This window comes from Vespa velutina, chromosome 14 (assembly GCF_912470025.1).
Source record: "Vespa velutina chromosome 14, iVesVel2.1, whole genome shotgun sequence".
In the NCBI taxonomy this organism is placed as follows: domain Eukaryota; kingdom Metazoa; phylum Arthropoda; class Insecta; order Hymenoptera; family Vespidae; genus Vespa; species Vespa velutina.
The window spans coordinates 2,645,748-2,664,837 of NC_062201.1; the positions used below are offsets into that span (position 1 = coordinate 2,645,748).

At 25.5% G+C, this 19,090-nt stretch overlaps 4 protein-coding genes across 13 annotated transcripts in view; 2 read left to right on the plus strand and 2 right to left on the minus strand.

Moving 5' to 3' along the window:
- The first annotated feature begins 34 nt into the window (after positions 1 to 34).
- On the plus strand, positions 35 to 1,732 carry LOC124954142 (armadillo repeat-containing protein 3-like). 2 transcript variants are annotated; one of them, XM_047506609.1, is made up of 5 exons: positions 35 to 422; positions 505 to 767; positions 863 to 1,187; positions 1,357 to 1,524; positions 1,567 to 1,732. In XM_047506609.1, the coding sequence occupies exons 1-5, from the start codon at positions 402 to 404 to the stop codon at positions 1,588 to 1,590; spliced, it is 801 nt and encodes a 266-aa protein (XP_047362565.1). In that variant the 5' UTR covers positions 35 to 401; the 3' UTR covers positions 1,591 to 1,732. The 2 variants fall into 2 exon arrangements, with proteins under 2 accessions (XP_047362565.1, XP_047362564.1); XM_047506608.1 differs by having other exon boundaries at positions 1,357 to 1,732.
- LOC124954137 (armadillo repeat-containing protein 3) lies at positions 1,651 to 6,434 on the plus strand. Of its 3 annotated transcripts, XM_047506591.1 has the most exons (10): positions 1,655 to 1,789; positions 1,871 to 2,033; positions 2,120 to 2,238; positions 2,440 to 2,598; positions 2,701 to 2,939; positions 3,164 to 3,328; positions 3,421 to 3,581; positions 3,702 to 3,873; positions 4,771 to 5,086; positions 5,431 to 6,434. In XM_047506591.1, the coding sequence occupies exons 1-10, from the start codon at positions 1,706 to 1,708 to the stop codon at positions 5,755 to 5,757; spliced, it is 1,905 nt and encodes a 634-aa protein (XP_047362547.1). In that variant the 5' UTR covers positions 1,655 to 1,705; the 3' UTR covers positions 5,758 to 6,434. The 3 variants fall into 3 exon arrangements, with proteins under 3 accessions (XP_047362548.1, XP_047362547.1, XP_047362549.1); XM_047506592.1 differs by lacking the exon at positions 1,871 to 2,033 and having other exon boundaries at positions 1,651 to 1,789; XM_047506593.1 differs by lacking the exon at positions 1,655 to 1,789 and having other exon boundaries at positions 1,978 to 2,014.
- On the minus strand, positions 5,750 to 15,269 carry LOC124954139 (pre-mRNA-splicing factor CWC22 homolog). 3 transcript variants are annotated; one of them, XM_047506597.1, is made up of 7 exons: positions 14,321 to 15,269; positions 13,633 to 13,805; positions 11,801 to 12,502; positions 8,456 to 9,165; positions 7,618 to 7,816; positions 6,953 to 7,309; positions 5,750 to 6,828 (listed from the first exon to the last, which is right to left on the minus strand). In XM_047506597.1, exons 3-7 carry the CDS (start codon positions 12,173 to 12,175, stop codon positions 6,625 to 6,627), a joined length of 1,845 nt encoding a protein of 614 aa, XP_047362553.1. In that variant the 5' UTR covers positions 12,176 to 12,502; positions 13,633 to 13,805; positions 14,321 to 15,269; the 3' UTR covers positions 5,750 to 6,624. The 3 variants fall into 3 exon arrangements, with proteins under 3 accessions (XP_047362553.1, XP_047362551.1, XP_047362550.1); XM_047506595.1 differs by having other exon boundaries at positions 13,612 to 13,805; XM_047506594.1 differs by lacking the exon at positions 13,633 to 13,805.
- Positions 15,270 to 15,818: 549 nt separating this feature from the next.
- LOC124954141 (collagen alpha-1(III) chain-like) overlaps positions 15,819 to 19,090 on the minus strand; it is an 11,174-nt gene continuing 7,902 nt past the window's right edge. Inside the window, exons 9-10 of one of the 5 annotated variants that reach the window (XR_007102462.1) lie at positions 16,637 to 16,736; positions 15,819 to 16,213 (exon numbers count right to left, since the gene is read on the minus strand). Coding sequence is in view for 1 of the 5 variants with exons in the window: in XM_047506603.1 (XP_047362559.1) it covers positions 16,696 to 16,736 (41 nt within the window). In the remaining 4 variants the exon portion in view is untranslated. Of the gene's footprint in view, positions 16,214 to 16,342; positions 16,737 to 18,857 lie in introns of those variants that run through there. The other 4 variants (XR_007102461.1, XM_047506603.1, XM_047506607.1 and 1 more) reach the window with 4 other exon arrangements.

The window sequence follows — 19,090 nt, forward strand, 5'->3', positions numbered from 1 at the left end:
TAAAAACGCATTCAAATATGCCGCCATCCTTAACAACCAATAGCGTCGTGTTATAAAAGCCGCCATCTTTTCAAATATTTGAATGCGTACAATTTTTTCAAGACGAATTGATATCATAACGATTTTCATTTTTTAAGTCAGACGATGATCAGAAAGTTCTTTTTTTTTTTTTTTTTTTTATATATATATAATATTAATGCTAACTTTTCAATATAGTGAAAATGGAAATTAAAAATCGATATTCTATTTAAGAGTTAAATTTTCTTTTTTTTTTTTTTTTTTCATCTATTACAAATCTTATATTGCTTTTGGTTAAGTGTATTGTCATTAATTTGTTATTAATCATTTTATATATATTATATGACGAAGATTTTATATGAAATTAAAATCAATCTGTTAAAATGAATTCTACGAATACAGAGGTGAGTTCAAGTCTACGATTATATTAAATAAAATATAGTATCACGTTTATGTTTATTATTTTTATTTGATTACTTTATATAGGATGCTTTATCAATTGGGAAAAAGAGAGAAGATCGTGGAATACAATTAAAGCATAGATTTGATCCATTGAATCTCGATGTGAAATATCCTGACACTGCAATATTACTTTTGCAATGTCAAGAAAATACAATACTTTTGAATGCTGCAGCTGCATTATCCAAATATGCTACTAAATCTGATGAAAATATACGTATACTTTTTGATCTTGATATCGTTAAAAATATAATACCATTGATTAATCATGAAGATTTATTTACACGAAGGTTAGGAACATTTTATGATAAAAAAAAAAATATATATCAATGTTTTGAAATATTATATTTATAATATTTCATATGTTTATAATAAACAAATACAGATTTGCTGCAAAATTATTAGCTGAAATGATGGCTATACAATCGGTTAAAGATTTCTTATTGGAATCCGATTATTATATACCTTATTTCACAAAAGTATTAATAAATGAACGGGACTTATTTATGCAAGAATTTTCTTCGCTTATACTCGTTGAATTATCGAAAGAAATTTATGGTATCGCTCGATTATTAGAACAATGTCCAAATATGAATTTTCTTTACGAAAGAATACAATCTACAGATCCAGACGTGAAGAAAAATAATATAGAAATAATATACAATCTGATACAGGATCCGATAGGTGTCCAAGAGATTATTAATGCTGAAGTTAGTATAGTCAATATCATTAAACATATATATATATATATATATATATATATATATATATATATATATATATATTATATATTTACTAGATTATATTTATATATATTTACTATTGAAATATTTTTATATATTTTATAATATTATAATATAAAATAAATAATCATTATAGAATTTTAGTTTTCCTTTGATATATCGACTTTTTCAAGAACCTTATCCAGAGATTCAAAATATAGCCTTGAACGTTATTGGTGAATTATTGGCAAGGAATAAGGATGAATATATACAAAATCTTTTTCGGCAGACAAAGGGTTTAGATGCGCTGTTAAATTTTCTTGATGTAAGAAATCTTTGTAGGACAATTCTATATATCTGTTAGTAGTGTTATCTAATTCGTTCAGAATGACGATTGGCGTGACTTACATTCCAAAGTATTGAAGATACTCAGCTTGGCTTCGGATAATCATAAAACGATAGAATTATTGAATAGTATTGGTGGTATTCAAAGAATTTATAAATACATGGAAAATACATCAAATTCAAAACTATTTGCGGATGCTTTTGATGTTGTTATTCATTTTGCTGATATTCATATTGGAAGAAAGGTTTCTTGAAATTTATTCTTTTATTTCGTTATAATCATAGATTTATTACCTGTTAAAAGATATTTCTTTTCTTTTTCAAAGGTATTATATTTGAATGGAATTGTTGATCATTTGATTAATACGTTACAAAAAACTGTACAACCTGATATGTATCTTACAATATGTTATGGCATTGGCAAAATGGTTTTATATGGTCCTGCTAATGAAAAATTATCTACCGAAAATGTTATTAAAAATATTTTAGGTTTTAAACATTATTTTGTCGTTCGTTCATAATAATAACGTATAAAGGATTTTTCTTACAAAATTCATTTATTGTATTTTTCTCAGATGTATTAAAGAATGATAATTTAAAATGGATTACGAGGAACTCGGCGATGTTTGCGCTTAATGAATTATTCAATAGCAATGCGCATAATTGCGAGAATTTCTTGAAACTTCATGGCGAGGTAAATAAGAAAATATTTATCGATGTAAATTTAAATGAAAAGGAAAGAAATTTTTTTATTAGCGAATAAAATCGAAGAATTTTATTTAATCGTCCTTATTAAAGAATTATTGATGCTTGAAAGAATCCAATCAAGTATAATTATGTATTATGTATTGATGCAAATTTTTCTTTCTTTCTTTCTTTCTTTCTTTCATTTTAGGATTATTTAATATGGCTGATCAAACAATCATACGAAAATGTACCATTAGAAATTCGATTGATAGCTGTTCAAGCACTGATCGTTATAGCAAATCATTCGACGTTGAGAAATTTTGTGATTAAAGATGAAACTATAGATGCTTTGTGTACAACATTCGAGGCACGTTTATCTTCGATCATCGTAAATAATAAAATATTAGCGTATTTAATGAATCTATCGTTTCCTATTTTTTTTTTTTTTTTTTTTTTTTTAATTCATTAGGTAGATTGTCCAAGTATGGACGAATTTAAAGTAATTTCTTGCCAAGCTCTTTCAATGTTCTGCATTGATAAAATCGGAAGGGATGCATTTCTCAAAATTCACGGTCCGTCTAAATTATATTATTTACTATCAGATTTGCATTCTATTCCCATAAGAAATGCTGCGGTTCAATTGATTCAATTATTATCCGCTGATCCAGTTTTGGCAAATGTATTCGTACAGACAAAGTATTTGTCATAGTAAGCTCATTATATTTATGTTATATAATTATTAGTTGATTCTTAATTTTTATTGGATATATTAAAAGAAAATTAATTAATAACATATATATATAACATATATATATATATATATATATATATATATATATATATATATATATATGTATGTATTTATTTATTTATTTATATGCACATGTATATGAAAAAATTATTTATTGTATAATTAATTATTAATCGTTTAGCATGTTGAATAATCGTGTATCGACAAGGATCATACCATCATGGGATACTTGCATAGAAGCTCTTTTTAATTCTCATTTACCAGCCAAATTTGCATTCACCGGTCGGCTTTCATTGCACGATATAACCAAAGATGGTTTTTATGTTTTACGTCAAAATATTTGCCCGTATGTATTCTATCATTTAATTAATTAAATCAATTGAGAAATATAAGTTAGATGTAATTTTTTTTTTTTAATAACACGTAAATTATTTTTAGATTTCCTGTATTAAATGATATATTTCGTTTTAAACTTTGTCCATTGGAACCCGTTTATGTAGTGAATACAGCACGATCTTATTCATCGATTACTACAAATAATAATAATAATAATAATAATAATAATAATAATAATAAAAACAATGATAAAAATATGGAAGGTATAATAGAAAAATATTTTCTATAATAAAAAGTCTCTTGAGAATATTTTCTTTTCTAATATTAATGTAATCGTTTATTTGTTTCTTTTTTCTTTTCTCTTTTTTTTTCTTCTTTTTTAGAAGCTAAAAATTCGATTATAAACGAGAACGCTTCGAAAGGAATATTTCTATCAGACGAAATTCTAAATAGTTGGTTGCAATTAATGTTTGGTCGATTGCAATTAGATCCGTATCTCTGTGAATATATTGATATTTTAAAATGCAAACTGGTAGCTATGGAATCAAAAGATTTGTGAGTATAACGAAGAATAATTATATTATTATATAATAAGTTTAGATAAGTAATTTTTATTCTCCATTATCCTTTATCTCTATTATTTATTATTTATCCATTATTTCAGACCACACTGTATTATCTAACTTCTATATTTTTCTCTCTCTCTCTCTCTCTCTCTCTCTCTCTCTCTCTCTCTGTCTATCTATTATATTTATTATATATGTTTATCAACTATTATATCTATTTCTATTATCTATTATCTAATTTATTTTATTTTATTTATTTATTTCTTTTTCTTCAAGTTAAAAGAATTAAGGATAAAACAACAAAAACTTTGTAATTATTATCTATCATAATTATTTGCATTTAATAAATATCGATATATTAATATATATTGAAACGTTTCTTATATAATCATTTGATAAGTTAAAGTAAAATAAAATATATTAATAGAAAACAATTGATGACTATTAGGAATGTATTTTAAATCATTAGCCGATCGATCAGGATCTATCTTATATAAAATGATTATGAGATGTTAGATTAGTTCAAGGTTAGACAAAATAGAAATATAATAGATATAATTAATAATTACGTTTATCCTATATTAAGAACTAATCCATGATAATTAGGATGGAGTAATATACAGGGTGTCTGAAAAATATATATACATTGATTAAAATAAGATTTAATTTCTTTTAATCAGAATTAAACGTAAAAGAAATAAAAAAGATAAATTTCGAATTTTCTTATAAATTATTATAAATTAATGTTGTATGTAATAAAATTTGATGAAATTGATTGCATCAAAAAAAGAATAAAAATTTAACGAATTATTGCTTATAAAAGTGTAAGATACACCCACACATATATATATATTTTTTTGTTTGTTTGTTTGTTTATATATTATAGAATAATCAATGAAGAACCAAATTTGGTAAACATTTGTACCATTGCTTCGCGTGCAAAAATGTTAGCCGAGTTCGTTGCACGTCAAATGTCAGGACCTGACCCTAGTGGCACGTGCGTAGATCATCAATTAGAAGTCCACTTGAGAGAGATCAAAGAATCCATAGGAACGAGCGTGATTCCTCTCGGACAGCTGCGTGTCGGTTCTTATCTAGAAAGAGCAGTACTTTTTAAAGTATTAGCTGATAAAATATGTCTTCCAACTGCTTTGGTACGAGGAGAATACGGTACCGCTTGGGTCGAGATTGCTATACCACAAGTATATTTATTAGCATATATATACATATATATATATATATATATTTATATATAATTTGTATTTTTTAATATTCATATATTTTCATTTCATTTTATTTTATTTTAATTTTTTTTTCTCTTTAAAACTGTAGTAGTATTCAATATATTTATATACAATTCATATTTCATAATGTTTATTCATTCTTTCATTCATTCATTCATTCTTTTTTTCTTTCTTTCTTTCGTTCATTCATTCATTCATTCATTTATTTATTTTTATTTTTAGATTGAAATATATCTATGTATAATGCGTATTTGTTAATATTCATTCTTTTATTTATTTATTTTTTTTTTTCTTTTTTCTAGATCGAGGTACCATCCGAAGACACTTGTTTTATGGAATATTTAATGAAAGAAGGACCATGTACCGATTGGATCGTAAAAGATATCTCATTATTGGAAGAAAATCAATTATCGTCGAAGAAAATATTTTCACAGGTTCAAAGTGTAAGTAATATCGTTGTACCTTGGAAATTAAAACAATCAATTTTTCCATCGAAGTTAATGAAACCTAACGTTATAGTAGATTTGATAGAAAAACCTGGTCGATTTATATCAATCGATAGTGAATTGGGTAAAGCATATAGAAGTAAAAAAATCGTTTGCGATTTGATATGTTCGTCTGAATTATGAGATTTATTTTTGAAGAAAAAAAAAAAAAAAAAAAAAAGAAAAAAGAAAAAAGAGACAAAAAAAATCTTTTCAACTTATTAAGAAAAATTCTTTAGTTTTTCATCCTACGTGTTACAATTAAAGCATTCCTTTTTCTTCTGTTTTTTTTTCTTTTTTTTTTTTTTTTGTTTTTTTTATTATTTGATTTAAAAATATTGCTTTTGTAATTTGTTGACAACGTTCGTTTGCCATTGAAAGTTGTTATAAAAAAGAAAGGATTCTTGTTTTTTTAATTCAAAGAAACTTAATTTGAGTGTGTGTGTGTGTGGGGGGGGGGAGGAGGGAGTGACAAGTATTATAAAGCATAGTACTTATGTATTATTTATTTTAATAACAAAATATAAAATATTATTTACACTCGTATCATTGCGTTTGATGTAATTATCATAAAGCTATTAATAAAAGCTCATTAATATATAATAACGAAATTGTAACAAAGATATTATTGATGAACATTACATACCATTTTATTATAATTATATTGTAAAATAAACATCAAACGCGTTATATCGAAATACTGTCAGAAAAAAAAAAAATATATAATGAAATTACATGTATACGTGGTATGTATATAAAAGTTATGCGTTAGAAATGGATGAAAGAAATGTTGACGTAGCATGAAATCATGAGCAATAATAGAAAAAAAAAAATTAAAAAAAGAAAAGAAAAAAAATCTATCAAACAAATTACGTCTATGTATGTACATTACATTCTTTTTCATGAAAAACAAAAAAAGAAAAGAAAAAACAAGAACGGGGATACGTCCCGTTGGTTTTACATTGATCTAAATATAATTTTAAAAACGACGATAAGACGTTCATATCATCATTATGGTGGTAATTGTGTTGATGGATGCCTTTGCTGTCTGGACTCGCCTAATTTAACTAAACCAAAGAAACTCTTGTCGTGTTGAAAAAGAGTATATCTATCTATACCAATGTCTTTAAGAATCAAAATGTCTCCAGCTTGAAGAATGGTCACCTGTGCCGAGAAACAAGATCGACTTTTGTGACCAACGCTTGGACTGAAGATCTAAAAGAATAAAAAGAAGAAAAAAAAAAAAAAAAAAAAAGAAACGAGAAAAAACGAAAATTAATTTTTATATTCGATTATTTTGATTTAATTTAATTTTAAATTTCAATTGCACAGCAATTACCGTGCATTGAAATAATGGCCTGTTGTTTATCAATAAATGAAAACCATTTTCATCGTGTTCATCCAAATAATGAATTTGTGCATAAACCAAATATAATCCGGGCTCGTGGACAGTGAGTTTACCGTCATTGGCTAAAGCAAAATATTTATTCATCCCTAAATCTGATACCCAGTCGCTTGGTCTCCAAGCTTTGAAGATACCATTTCCGTGACGAGCTCGGCCATTACCGGTATGTTCATCATCTTCAGAAAATAATATGCTATCGGCGCCATAATGTATTGCACAAACCTGACGAGGTGCTCTCAAATGACGTCTATTAACTGCTCGACGTAATCCTTTAGAAACATTTGAGATCTCCTAGAAAGTTTATTATATTATTTATTTACTTTTTTCTTTTTTTTTTTTTTTTTTTTATTTCTTTATTTCTTTATTTTATTATTTAATGATGAAAAGAAAAAAAAAAAGAAAAAAAGAAAGAAAGAAAGAAAGAAAAAAACAAACGAGAGAAATGAAATTTCCTAATCAATTATTCAATTGATCTTTTAATTAAAAATAAGTCCGATCGAACGTTTCTTCTTTCTTCTTTTTTTTTCTTCTTCTTATTTATTTATCTTATTCAATCGAAGATATCGTTTGTACGTTTTTTTTTTTTTTTTACGATTTACCATATTGTCGTGAGCTTGTTTCCAATTGGCTCGATCTGTATAATCCTTTTCTCCTTCATCAGGCTGCAGAATTGATCGAGCAATTTCGTCGCTTAAATTATCGTCATTGTAGCGACTCGAAGGAAATGCCCGAGACGTTTCCGGATGCGTGTGGGAGTTAAACTTCTTTGGAGGATGTCTTTCCGAGGAAATTATTGATCTAAAGGTATAAATTGAATAAGCGCAAAATGTTTATATTATTATTTTTCAAGAGTTTAGAAAGAAATAGAAAATACATCTCGAGTTATACTTCATTCATATATTTCTTTAAATTATGTCAAACTATTTCATGTATTAACGTACAATTATTATGAATAATAATAATAATAATTGTAATAATTAATATTAATTATAATAATAATAATAATAATAATAATAATAATAATAATAATAATAATAATAATAATATAGGAATAATCAAGGAAGAATGATAGATCAGTAGGTGTGAAAGGGGCAAATAATTTATATAATTATTTTTAAAAATTTATAAAATGAATTATTTTATAATTATTTATAAATTAATATTTTCACGATGAACTATTTTTCAAATATCAAAAAAAAAAAAAAAAGAAAAAAATTCAGCAAAATATTTAATAAAAATCTAGCTCAAGTTGATACATAGTTACGTCTTAATAATAATAACAATAAATATAAATAATAATAACAATGAATATTATTTCCTTAAAATCAATGATATAGATGGATGAAAAAGAAAGGAAGAAAAAAAGAAAGAAAAAACAAAAGAAAAAACAAAAAAAAAACAAAAACAAAAAACATACTAAATAAAATCTTTACTCACTCGGGCAAAGAACGATCATTAATCGCTATTTTTCCAGATTCATCGTTGTTATGAAAACGATGCCTCGACGATCCGATTTTCCTTTGAGTTTGATTTCTTTGACGCGAAGTTCTATTCGTAACGGCACCATCGTCCGAATGATTTTCCTCCCTTATCGATCTTTTCCTTTTGATCGGATCGAGATCAACGGCGTCAAGATTTTTTTCCTTATTACGAAGATCATCGTCGAGTCTTTCTTTTATATTGTCCTCGTTGTTCGCGAGTAAATCAACGTTCTCGAAACGTTCACGTTCAAGATTACGATGACTTTCGCGGACATTTTTTTCAAATTTTTCACCTTGCTTAGCTTCGGCTTTCCTTAATGCGGCAAATAATTCAACCAATGCCTTATCCGAAACAGGATCCTGAGTGGACGTTGATTCGAAATCGGTAGACATTGATTTTGACGTTGACGTTGACGTCGTTGTTTTTGTTTTTGTTATTGTTGACTTAGTAGTCAATCCTTTAGAGATGTCGGAGTTCTTTGAAATGATGGATAAGGTGCGATAATCACTGGAATAATCGTGCGACGACGACGATGACGAGGACGACGACAATGACGACGATGATGACGAGGATGAAGACTCGTCATCGTAATTCGAATCGTATTCTGCGTTATCGATATCCACCTCTCCTGGATCTTCCTCGTCAGCAGATTCTCCGGCATAAAGCTGTAACAACGATCAATATTTAATTATTTATATCTGTTGTTTACATTTCTCTTTTTTTTTCCTTCTCTCTTCTTCTTCTTTTTTTTTTTTTTTTTTTGCTGATTTACTTTATATTATCATTCTTTATTATCATATTTTATTTCTATTATTACACATTACGTAATATAAGAAATCATCGTATCATTTTATAATTGATATTATTTATACTTGTTTAGATTTGTTTCTTTTTTTTATTTACTTTATATCATTGCTTTTTATTTATCATATTTTATTTCTTATATTTTTATATTATATTATTTCATATATCACTTTTCTTTTTTATTATTACATATTATTGCATCATTTTATTACTATCTACTATTTATTCTTTGTGATATACTATGTATATGCATGTATGTAGATACATGCATTCTTTGATATTAATCTTTTATATTATTATTTTAATAGATTATTATATTATTTACATTGTTGTTGTTGCCTTTTTTTTTCTTTTGTTAATAAATTAATTTAAATAAAAATTATTTTGAAATTTAAACGTATCTCAAAGTTATATCCCGATAGATCTCATTTTGATAAATATCGACGATATTCTCTATACGTATATAAATATTAATTCTATGATAAATCATACGCTACGTATTAGTTCTTAGTATGAATTATTCAATTGCGATAATATTATCAATCAACTTGTTTTACATTACTCAAACGAGTATGTATATTTATAGATACATATATACCGTTTATATATATCATATATATAAATATCTGATAATTGTATTGTCGAATATTATTTAAAGAATCTCTAATGATTAATTAATCTTTTTTTCTTTTTTTTCTTTTGAAAAAAAATTTAATATCTTTAAAACCATTCCAATCTAATTTTCGATAGGAACGAAATAAGTTTATAAAGAAAAAAAAAAAAAAAAAAAAAAAAAGAAAAAATGGAAACGAAAAAGAAATATTTAATTATTATTAAATAAATATGAATGAAACGACAAATGATATATATTTCAAATTATTCGACTTGTTCCTAATAAATATGAATGAAGTAACGAAATGTAATAATAATTAATGCGTATAAATATGGACAATTCTAAACATTAAAATCACGTTCATCAAATTTAATTACGCGGAAATCCCAGTTCATTGATCGTTGAACTCTACTTGCAAATGTAACACCAACGCAAACTTTATCGTCTAACGCGTTAGAATTAAACGATAACCTTTATTTCTTTTTTATTTCTCTTTTTCCTTTTTTCTCTCTTTTTTTTTTTTTTTTTTTTTTTTTTTTTTAACATTTGTTCTTTTCTCTCATATTTATTTTTATTAACTTGTTTGAACGAAGAACGAAGAGAGATAAAAAATTCATCAAATGTCTAAATTGAATCGATTCAAAAAAAAAATAATTCTTTATTCTTTTTCACAATCTTTCAGAATGGAATTATAATTATCACTTTCTATTTACAAAAATGTGTCTAATCTTTTATCTTTATCTCATACCACGCGAAGGATCCAAAGATAAGAAATAGAAATTACTTGAAACTTTACGACATTTATACTTATTTAATGTTACAACTCTAAACCACAAATTTTCATTATTCCAAAGGGAATTATGTGAGTTATTATAATTTACTATATAATAATAATAAATTCCTTTTTTTTTCTTCTCTTCTTTTTTCTTTTTTTTTTTTTTTTTTTTATAATATTTTGTTCAAACTTTTTCATCAAACTTTTAAGTTCGTATGAATTAGCAATAATATGAGCATGTACGTATACGTCTGTGAAATTTATTTTTTCAAAAATTATAAACATAATTTACGTAATGACACGAAATGACATTTCAATGAGAATACTTTATCACGTTAGATTTTAATCTAAGTAAAGCAAATGGTAAATACTTGTATGAAAGAGGAAATCTTTATTATTATTATTATTATTATTATTATTATTATTATTATTATTATTATTATTATTATTATTGTTTTTGTTTTCTTATGGAGATAAGATTCAATATAACATACAAGGAAATTTGTAGAAATTTTCATTGAAATTCTCGACGAGTTTGCCATTCTTAGAAAAAACCGGTTTATTTACATACACACACATAATATGTATATATATATATATATATATATATATATATATATATATATACTATAGTATCTAATATCAGTAATCTCCGTACAAATAAAAATCTATTATTGTCAATGTATTTCGTAATAGAATCATTGATTTCTGTCTGAGTGAGAGATAGATAGAGAGAAAGACAGAGAGAGAAAGAGAGAGAAAAAAATAAAGAATAAATATAAAAATAGAAAATAATATCATATTATCTAACAAAAGTGTTTACAATATGATTACTTATCAAATAATCAAGTTAAACAGTCTTATAAACGTAAATAATTAATTCTTTTATATTTGTATATATGTATGTATGTAATATGTGAGAAAGAGAAAGCGTGAGAGAGAGAAAATGCAAGAAATATATATATATTATTTAACAAGACTGTTTAAAATTCGTTTTTTTCTTTAATAGTCGAGTTATAAAATCCTATAAACATAAATAATATATATATATATATATATATATATATATAAATGTAATTAATAAAATAATGAATTTTTTGTATCTTACCTGTTCCTCGAATGCTTTCAATTCGTCCAAAAGATCTTGTTGTAAAAATCTATGCTTTAGACTTTTAACATCTCTTTTCAATTCTTCGATCTCACGAGAATTGACCAACGAACAACGTAATTTCCATGTTTCCAAAGCGAGACATAAAAGTGCTATTAACAATGCGACTGTACTTAATACAGTGTATTTGTTTGGTCTGAAACGTTGTTTGTTGAAGCCCCGTTCCAAATCAGCCTGCGATATACTCAAGTTTTCACGTGAAAAATTTAAAAAGGAACGCGTTTCTTCCTTTACATTCGAACGATTTAAAAGTTTTTGTTTCAATTTCATAGCGTTCCCACCCCCGCCATCCTCATCGGACAAGACAGTAGTCATTTTCGTATATATATATATATATTTTTTTTTTTCTGTTAACTAACCAAACTAGATCACTAGATTATCCTATCTATTTCTCCACTAGGGATTATAATAATATCACTAGATCGAATCAATTATAAATCATTTGTTTCTTGTCATTGCATTTTTACGATAGTCGTAGTAATTGTCATTAATCTCTTCTTCGTTTTTTTTTTTTTTTTTCTTTTCTTTCGTTAGGTCTCACCAATCCACATAATCATAATAATAATAATTTTTGTTTGGTTTTATCTTGCGTGCTTCGAAGATGAAAAAATCTGGTTTATTAGATCAGTATACCTGGATCATCTAAATAAGAAGCAAAAGAAAATCTATCAGATAGATAAGAAATATTGAATCAGAGATTTTTTTATATATTCATGCATCTATATATATATATATATATGTATATATTTATGTATATGTATGTATGTACGTATGCATTTAAGGTCGACGGATGCATTCGTACGATCTACCTGCACTTTTAAGGACGAAACGTTAATCACGCGAGGAAGAGAGAACAATGCTTTTGTTCGACGCATTTCGCAGATAGTTATTACGATCTTACTCGTCGTAATATAATAATAATGGGAAAAATAAAAGCTGATAAATATATGTTCTGTCATTATTGCTTCATATTTTTTTTCTTTTTCTTTTTACTTGTGTTTACTCTTCGAGAGATTTATTTTTGGAAGGAATGGGCGAAGGTCGGAAGACTCTGCCTTTTGACGATTAGAAAAATATAATGAATATAATAAATATTATGATGGTAGAATATTTGTTTCCCTTCTTTTTTTTTTTTAGTAAACATTGAAACAAATTTAGTATCGATTCAACGTAAACATTATTGGATTGGCTGATAGATAATTTCAAAATTTGTAATATTCCATATCTAAATAAACAATAATATATCCTCAATATTTCCCTTCCCTCAAAATCCCACCATACAACTCAATGGTATTAGTATTAGAATATTGGTCAATAAAGGAGTATTAAAAACTCAGGGACATATTCATGAGTAATAATTAATGTTGGTCAAGATTTGGACGTTCGTCCTTCGAAATAAATCTAATAAATTAATTGCGATTAAAGAGAGGGAAGAGACAAAAAAAAAAGGTAAAGGAAAAAATAATTTCCAAGACAATGAACAAATTTCTTAGAGAGTGAGAATCCGAGCGAAGATCAAAAAAAGAAAAAAAGAAGGGGGAAAAAAAAGCAAAAGAAAAGACAAAAAGAAAAAGATAAGCAAAATTTGATAAAAAATAATCGAAAATCCTATCCGAAGATTTACGATGCACCGAAACGTTAAATGTCTGGTACACCGATCCTGTCCCCCTTTAAAACCTGTTAGGTAGGTTTTTTCTTCTCCCGGTTCCTGGAGAGAGGACCGACGGCAAAGAAAAGTAAAAAAGACGAACCAGCCTTATAGATATATACACCTGAGAGGTCGAGGCAACCACAGTCCTTCCTCCCTTCGTCCTCTTCTTTCTCTCTCTCTCTCTCTCTCTTCCTCTTTTTGTCTCTCGACCCTTCGTTCTCTTCTTTCTTACTTAGAACCCACTAACCCAGGACCGATTTTTATCTCACAAATTCGACCGACCTGCTCGACCTGCTGTTGCAAACGTTTGATAAAAAAAAAAAAAAATAAAAAGGAGAGAAAAGACAAAAAAAAAATACAAATAAATTGGCCGCAAAGAAGAAGAAAAAAAAGGACCAATAACACTATAGAAAAAAAAAAAAAAACAAAATTAATATTATAAAGTAACAAATGATTTTATTCGATATTTTGTCTTCTATTAATTCAAGAGGAATAGAGAAATGTTTACACAAAAAAAAGAAAAAAAAAGAAAAAGAAACGATCAGTAAATATCAATAAAGAAAATTAACAGAAAAGAACAAAAATAATTAAATTTACAATATTCTTGTTCGATTATGTCTCTCAATTATTCCTCCCCAAAAAAAAAAAAAAAAAAAAAAGAGAAAGAAAAAGAAAATAACAGGAGAAAATTCTTCCTTCCCAGTTCGACGATAACATTTTTAAAACAAGAGGACGATGAAATAACAATAACAATAATAACAATAATAATAATAACAACAACAACAACAAAAAATTAGGTGATCAAAAACCTTTTGTCAAATTCACGCATCCACCAAGTACAATTGCGAATGTACATTACCGGAGGGGAAAAAGAAAAAACGAAGAAGAAGAAGAAGAAGAAAAGGAAAAGAGAAAAGCGAGGATAGATTATGAAAATGTTGGTCGAGGTTGAAAATATTTAGAAGCAAAGGGGGAAAAAAAAAAAAAAAGAAAAAAAAAGAGCAGAAGAAAAGAAATAAAACGATTAGACACGTTCCCCGACGTTTTAAGATGATTGTGGAAGAACGGTGCACTAAACAACGAAAACGATAAACTGCGTCACGACCGACGTCTTCGAGCAACTCGAAAGAACTGACTTAACGATCGACTACGAGCATACACGAGAGAGGAGCCCGTTTATCACCGGCTTGGCGTCTTTCAACTCTTCTTCGACATTATTGCTGATGACTTTCAGGACACCATTATTATCTATATCGCTTAAATATCTCCCATCTTTTCCTCTTTATTTTCTTTTTATTTTTTTTTTGTTTCTCTCTCTCTCTCTCTCTTTTTCTTTTCATCTCGAACGTTAGAATCGAAAAAAATTTATATTAGATCGCGTCAATACATTGGGAATGTACTTCTGTTTGTTTGGTCAGTATTTTTTTTTTTTTTAATCGATTAACGACACGCATTTTTGTAAAATAAATAACAGTCGGTATAAGTCATTACGTTTAAAATTTTACTTTTATACCTTCGTTACGTGCGCGCGTTTATCCGAATTTATTATATATACTGATTTTATCTTTTTTAAGATATCGAAAAAAATTTCAAAACATCGTAAAATTTGCGCATCGATCGATGTATAATACCGTACGTTTTTATATTACGTATTTATGTTTTATCATAAATACTGATCATTTATTTAATATACCGATTGAAAAATACTGATTCGATTAATAATAACCTTGTAAATGATGTTAAGATATTTTACTTGATTTTCTTCTCTTTTTTTTTTTTTTTTATCGGTCAATGCAATAATACAGTATATTAAATTTTATCAATTAAAAAATTATTCTTTTATTTTACACCACCAAAGTATATTAAATATGTTATTTCTTTTTTAGTTTCTTATTATTATTTAAATAATAAAATATTAAAAATTCTGACACATTGCTTATCGGCACAACACAAGAAATTTATCATTGAACATTATTCGCTTATGTATTACTATATAATAATAAGAGAAAATTGTTGATCATTTTTTTTTAATAATAATAATAATAATAATAATAATAATACTAATAATAAACTTTTTAATTTCTAAAATACAAAATCGCACTGTTCAAAATAATTATCTAAAGGAAAAAAAAAAAAGAAAAATAAATAAATAAATGAAAAAAAAGAAGAAAAAAGTATATTAAGAGTAATCAAAAAAGTATTATGATACATTTTTATTTATAAAATTATACGCATAATTTTTCTTTTTTTTTTTTTTTTTTCTTTTCTTTTCTTTTTACTTAAAAACAGAAAAAGAGAAAGAAAAGAAACAGAACAAAAAAGTCTTTATATTAGCAAAGACGAATCAATTTCGATGATCGAAAACGAAACGTTAAATTTTAATGCACACTTTCTCTTATTTTGTAAATGTAAACAAATTATATAATAATGTATAAAAAGTACGGAACTATATATATATATATATATATATATATAAAAAAAAAAAATCGCTCTTCATTTTGATTGTCTCCTTGTATTAAAGTACTAATTATAAGAACTATCACAGAAAAGAATCAAATTACAATACCACGATAACCCGGCGAACAGAATTATAGCAATCTATCCACACCTGCAATAACGAGAAGTCGATCGTGATGTAATCCTCGTTGTTACGTCTTCGGTTACAGTTATATCATGAAAGCTCTTCTCGGATTTCGCATAATCTGAATAAAGGGAATAAAAAAAAAAAAAATAAAAAATAAAAAATAATACAAAAATAAAATAAATAAATAAATAAAAATAGAAAGGAAAAAAAAGAAAAAAAGAAAAATATCGAAAGAACAACACCATGATCACGGTCACATCAAGATCCATCGATCATGATGATATATATAAATATATATTAGATATAATTGATGGATAGATACATACATACATACATACATATATATATATATATATATATATATATATATATATATATATATCCATCAATTCGATTAATTTTTCGAATATTTTCATTCCTTATGAATGTTTCTTTGTAATAATCATTCGTAACAGATGTCAAGCCTTATCTAATATGATAATGAGATGGTAATTTGTTCGAAAAAGAAAAAAAAAAAAGAAATGACAATCAGATTGATTACGTTTTCGTTAATGCCAAATAGAAGTTGTATTTCTCAATAGGTGCTGACCAGCGATGACATCATTCGGTCGATGATAAAATTCCATGATGAAGGACCTTTCCTGGAACATGTACGGCCAGCTGTGTTACACTAACCACATAGCAAATGATACGAGAGATTACGAGCAAAGAGTTAAATTATTTTCTTGTGATGTCACGTATGAAATTCAACTATAATTAATATTTATATATACACACACACACACACACACACATATATATATATATATATAAATTATTTATAATTATAATATATTGTATATATATATATATATATATATATATATGTGTGTGTATATAATAAATAATAAATATAATATAATGATATAAGAATAAATATAACAAGAGATTTTAGTTTATGTTGTATAATAATATCTTATGTTTAGACAATTGTAACGCATCGATTAATTATCGTCTTGACATTGTAGCACGAGGACAAGTCTCTCTTACGTATGAATTGTGAACTCAATTAATAAACTCTTAAATTACTCACTGCCTTTCATCAAAGAATTCTTTGTAAATATCAAATTCGGCGAAAGAATGTTTTATTATTGGTCATGATATTCCATTAAAATTATATCATAGAAAATAATTTATTCGATTACTTTTATCACGTTATTTTGAAAATTTTATGCTCTTTAAAATAATATTCAAGTTATAATATTCAAAAGTTTTTACACGTAACTTCGATATATCTATGTATTGATAATATATATATATGTATAAGTATTTATATATATATATATTATATATGTACATTCTAATGTAAGATTTTTATGACACGTTCGCGATAAACAGACAGATTATATATGACGTATGTTCTTAAGAAAAAAAGGAATAGAATAAATTGTAAAAAAAAAAAAAAAAAACGAAAAGAAATATATATAACACTATCTATAAGCTATTACGTAAAAGTACAATTTTGTTTACTCTTTTATATTTTTATTTAAGAAATTCAATAAAAAGAAAAGAAAATTTCTTCACACGCACATATACACACACACACACACACACATATTAAATTACGCATTAAACTAAATTATATATATTTATGTTATAATTTTACAATTATTGTTGTAATTACTTAATAAATAATAAACAAAAAAAAATTATAATCGATAAATTGTTACAATGAAAAACAATTTATGAATATAATATATTAAATTAGCATTGATTTATGATTTTTTTTTTTTTTTTATTAAAAATTCACATATGAGATAACAATATTTTACTGATTATTTATTAAATACTAAAAAAGAAAAAAAAAATATTGTTATAATTTTCTTTATTTTAATTAAATAAAAAACTTACTTGTTGCAAACACGTATGTATGCATCGTTTTACATATTGAATTATATTAAATTCTATTATAATTGCAATATCACGACAAATAATGTAATTTAAAAATTAGAAATGAACACCCATTGATCGGCCATTTGCAATTTACTGTTATATATATATATATATACACACATACATTCGAAATCGTTCGACGTAGGAAACAAAACGTGACTTTTCTTTTTTAAAAGAAAGAATTAATGATGCGTTATCAACAAAAATTTGTCGGTGATGACATTCTCGATCACACGTCTTATATCTTTCACGTGTTGAACTACATAATTAAGTTTCTCACGCGCCAACCAACTGTGTGTAGGAAGAAGAACAGGGTAAGAAGACATACTCTTTATCTAGAACAATTTACGTTTGACGAGATGGAACGTTAAGTTGAACACTACTAGTTATTTAATTCAGCCTTTCTCCATGCTTAGTGCCGAGCACTTAAAGAATTTCACGAATAATTTTCTACGCGCATTCAATTGTTAAATTTTCACTAATAAATCCATCATCCATCGTGAATTCGAAGAATGTTCATTAATTTTTGTTTCCTTTCTTTTGCATTTTTTTCCCCTACCCCCAAGTCGAAAGATATTTAATATAAAAACAAATAAATATATATATATATTGTATGTTTGATCAATATTATATTAAAAAAATATATATATTATTTCATTCATATATATATATATTTATTTCATTCATTTTTTTTTTTTAACCCTTATATCGAATGCCTTTCTATATACATTTTATATAGAGAATGACTATGAATTATCATTTTTCTTTTTCATAATGATTTAAAAATAAGTTACAAATTCATGAATGGCACAAACATATTTATTTCATTAAAAAATAATTTTTATATGTATAATAAAAAATTCATATATATATAATATATATATATATATATATCTGTTTCAAATTAGATGTATTAAAATACAATATTAATATTACAAAACTATATATCAATATCTTTCTAAATTGTTACGCGGAAGTCTTTATTTTTCTTTTCTTCTTCTTTTTTTCTTTTTTTTTCTTTTTTTTTTTTTTTTTTTTTTTTTTGAATAAGACTCACCACCTC

What these genes read in the sequence shown, in the direction of transcription:
- LOC124954142 (XM_047506608.1), top strand. Translation starts at nt 402, where the DNA reads ATGAATTCTACGAATACAGAG. An exon ending in TGAATTCTACGAATACAGAG is followed by an intron (nt 423 to 504) that starts GTGAGTTCAAGT and finishes TACTTTATATAG; the next exon opens with GATGCTTTATCAATTGGGAA. An exon ending in AAGAGATTATTAATGCTGAA is followed by an intron (nt 1,188 to 1,356) that starts GTTAGTATAGTC and finishes TAATCATTATAG; the next exon opens with AATTTTAGTTTTCCTTTGAT.
- LOC124954137 (XM_047506591.1), top strand. Translation starts at nt 1,706, where the DNA reads ATGGAAAATACATCAAATTCAAAACTATTTGCGGATGCTTTTGATGTT. An exon ending in ATATTCATATTGGAAGAAAG is followed by an intron (nt 1,790 to 1,870) that starts GTTTCTTGAAAT and finishes TCTTTTTCAAAG; the next exon opens with GTATTATATTTGAATGGAAT. An exon ending in CAGACAAAGTATTTGTCATA is followed by an intron (nt 2,940 to 3,163) that starts GTAAGCTCATTA and finishes TTAATCGTTTAG; the next exon opens with CATGTTGAATAATCGTGTAT.
- LOC124954139 (XM_047506594.1), bottom strand. Translation starts at nt 12,175, where the DNA reads ATGACTACTGTCTTGTCCGATGAGGATGGCGGGGGTGGGAACGCTATG. An exon ending in AACAAGCTCACGACAATATG is followed by an intron (nt 7,310 to 7,617) that starts GTAAATCGTAAA and finishes TAAACTTTCTAG; the next exon opens with GAGATCTCAAATGTTTCTAA. An exon ending in GGCCATTATTTCAATGCACG is followed by an intron (nt 6,829 to 6,952) that starts GTAATTGCTGTG and finishes TTATTCTTTTAG; the next exon opens with ATCTTCAGTCCAAGCGTTGG.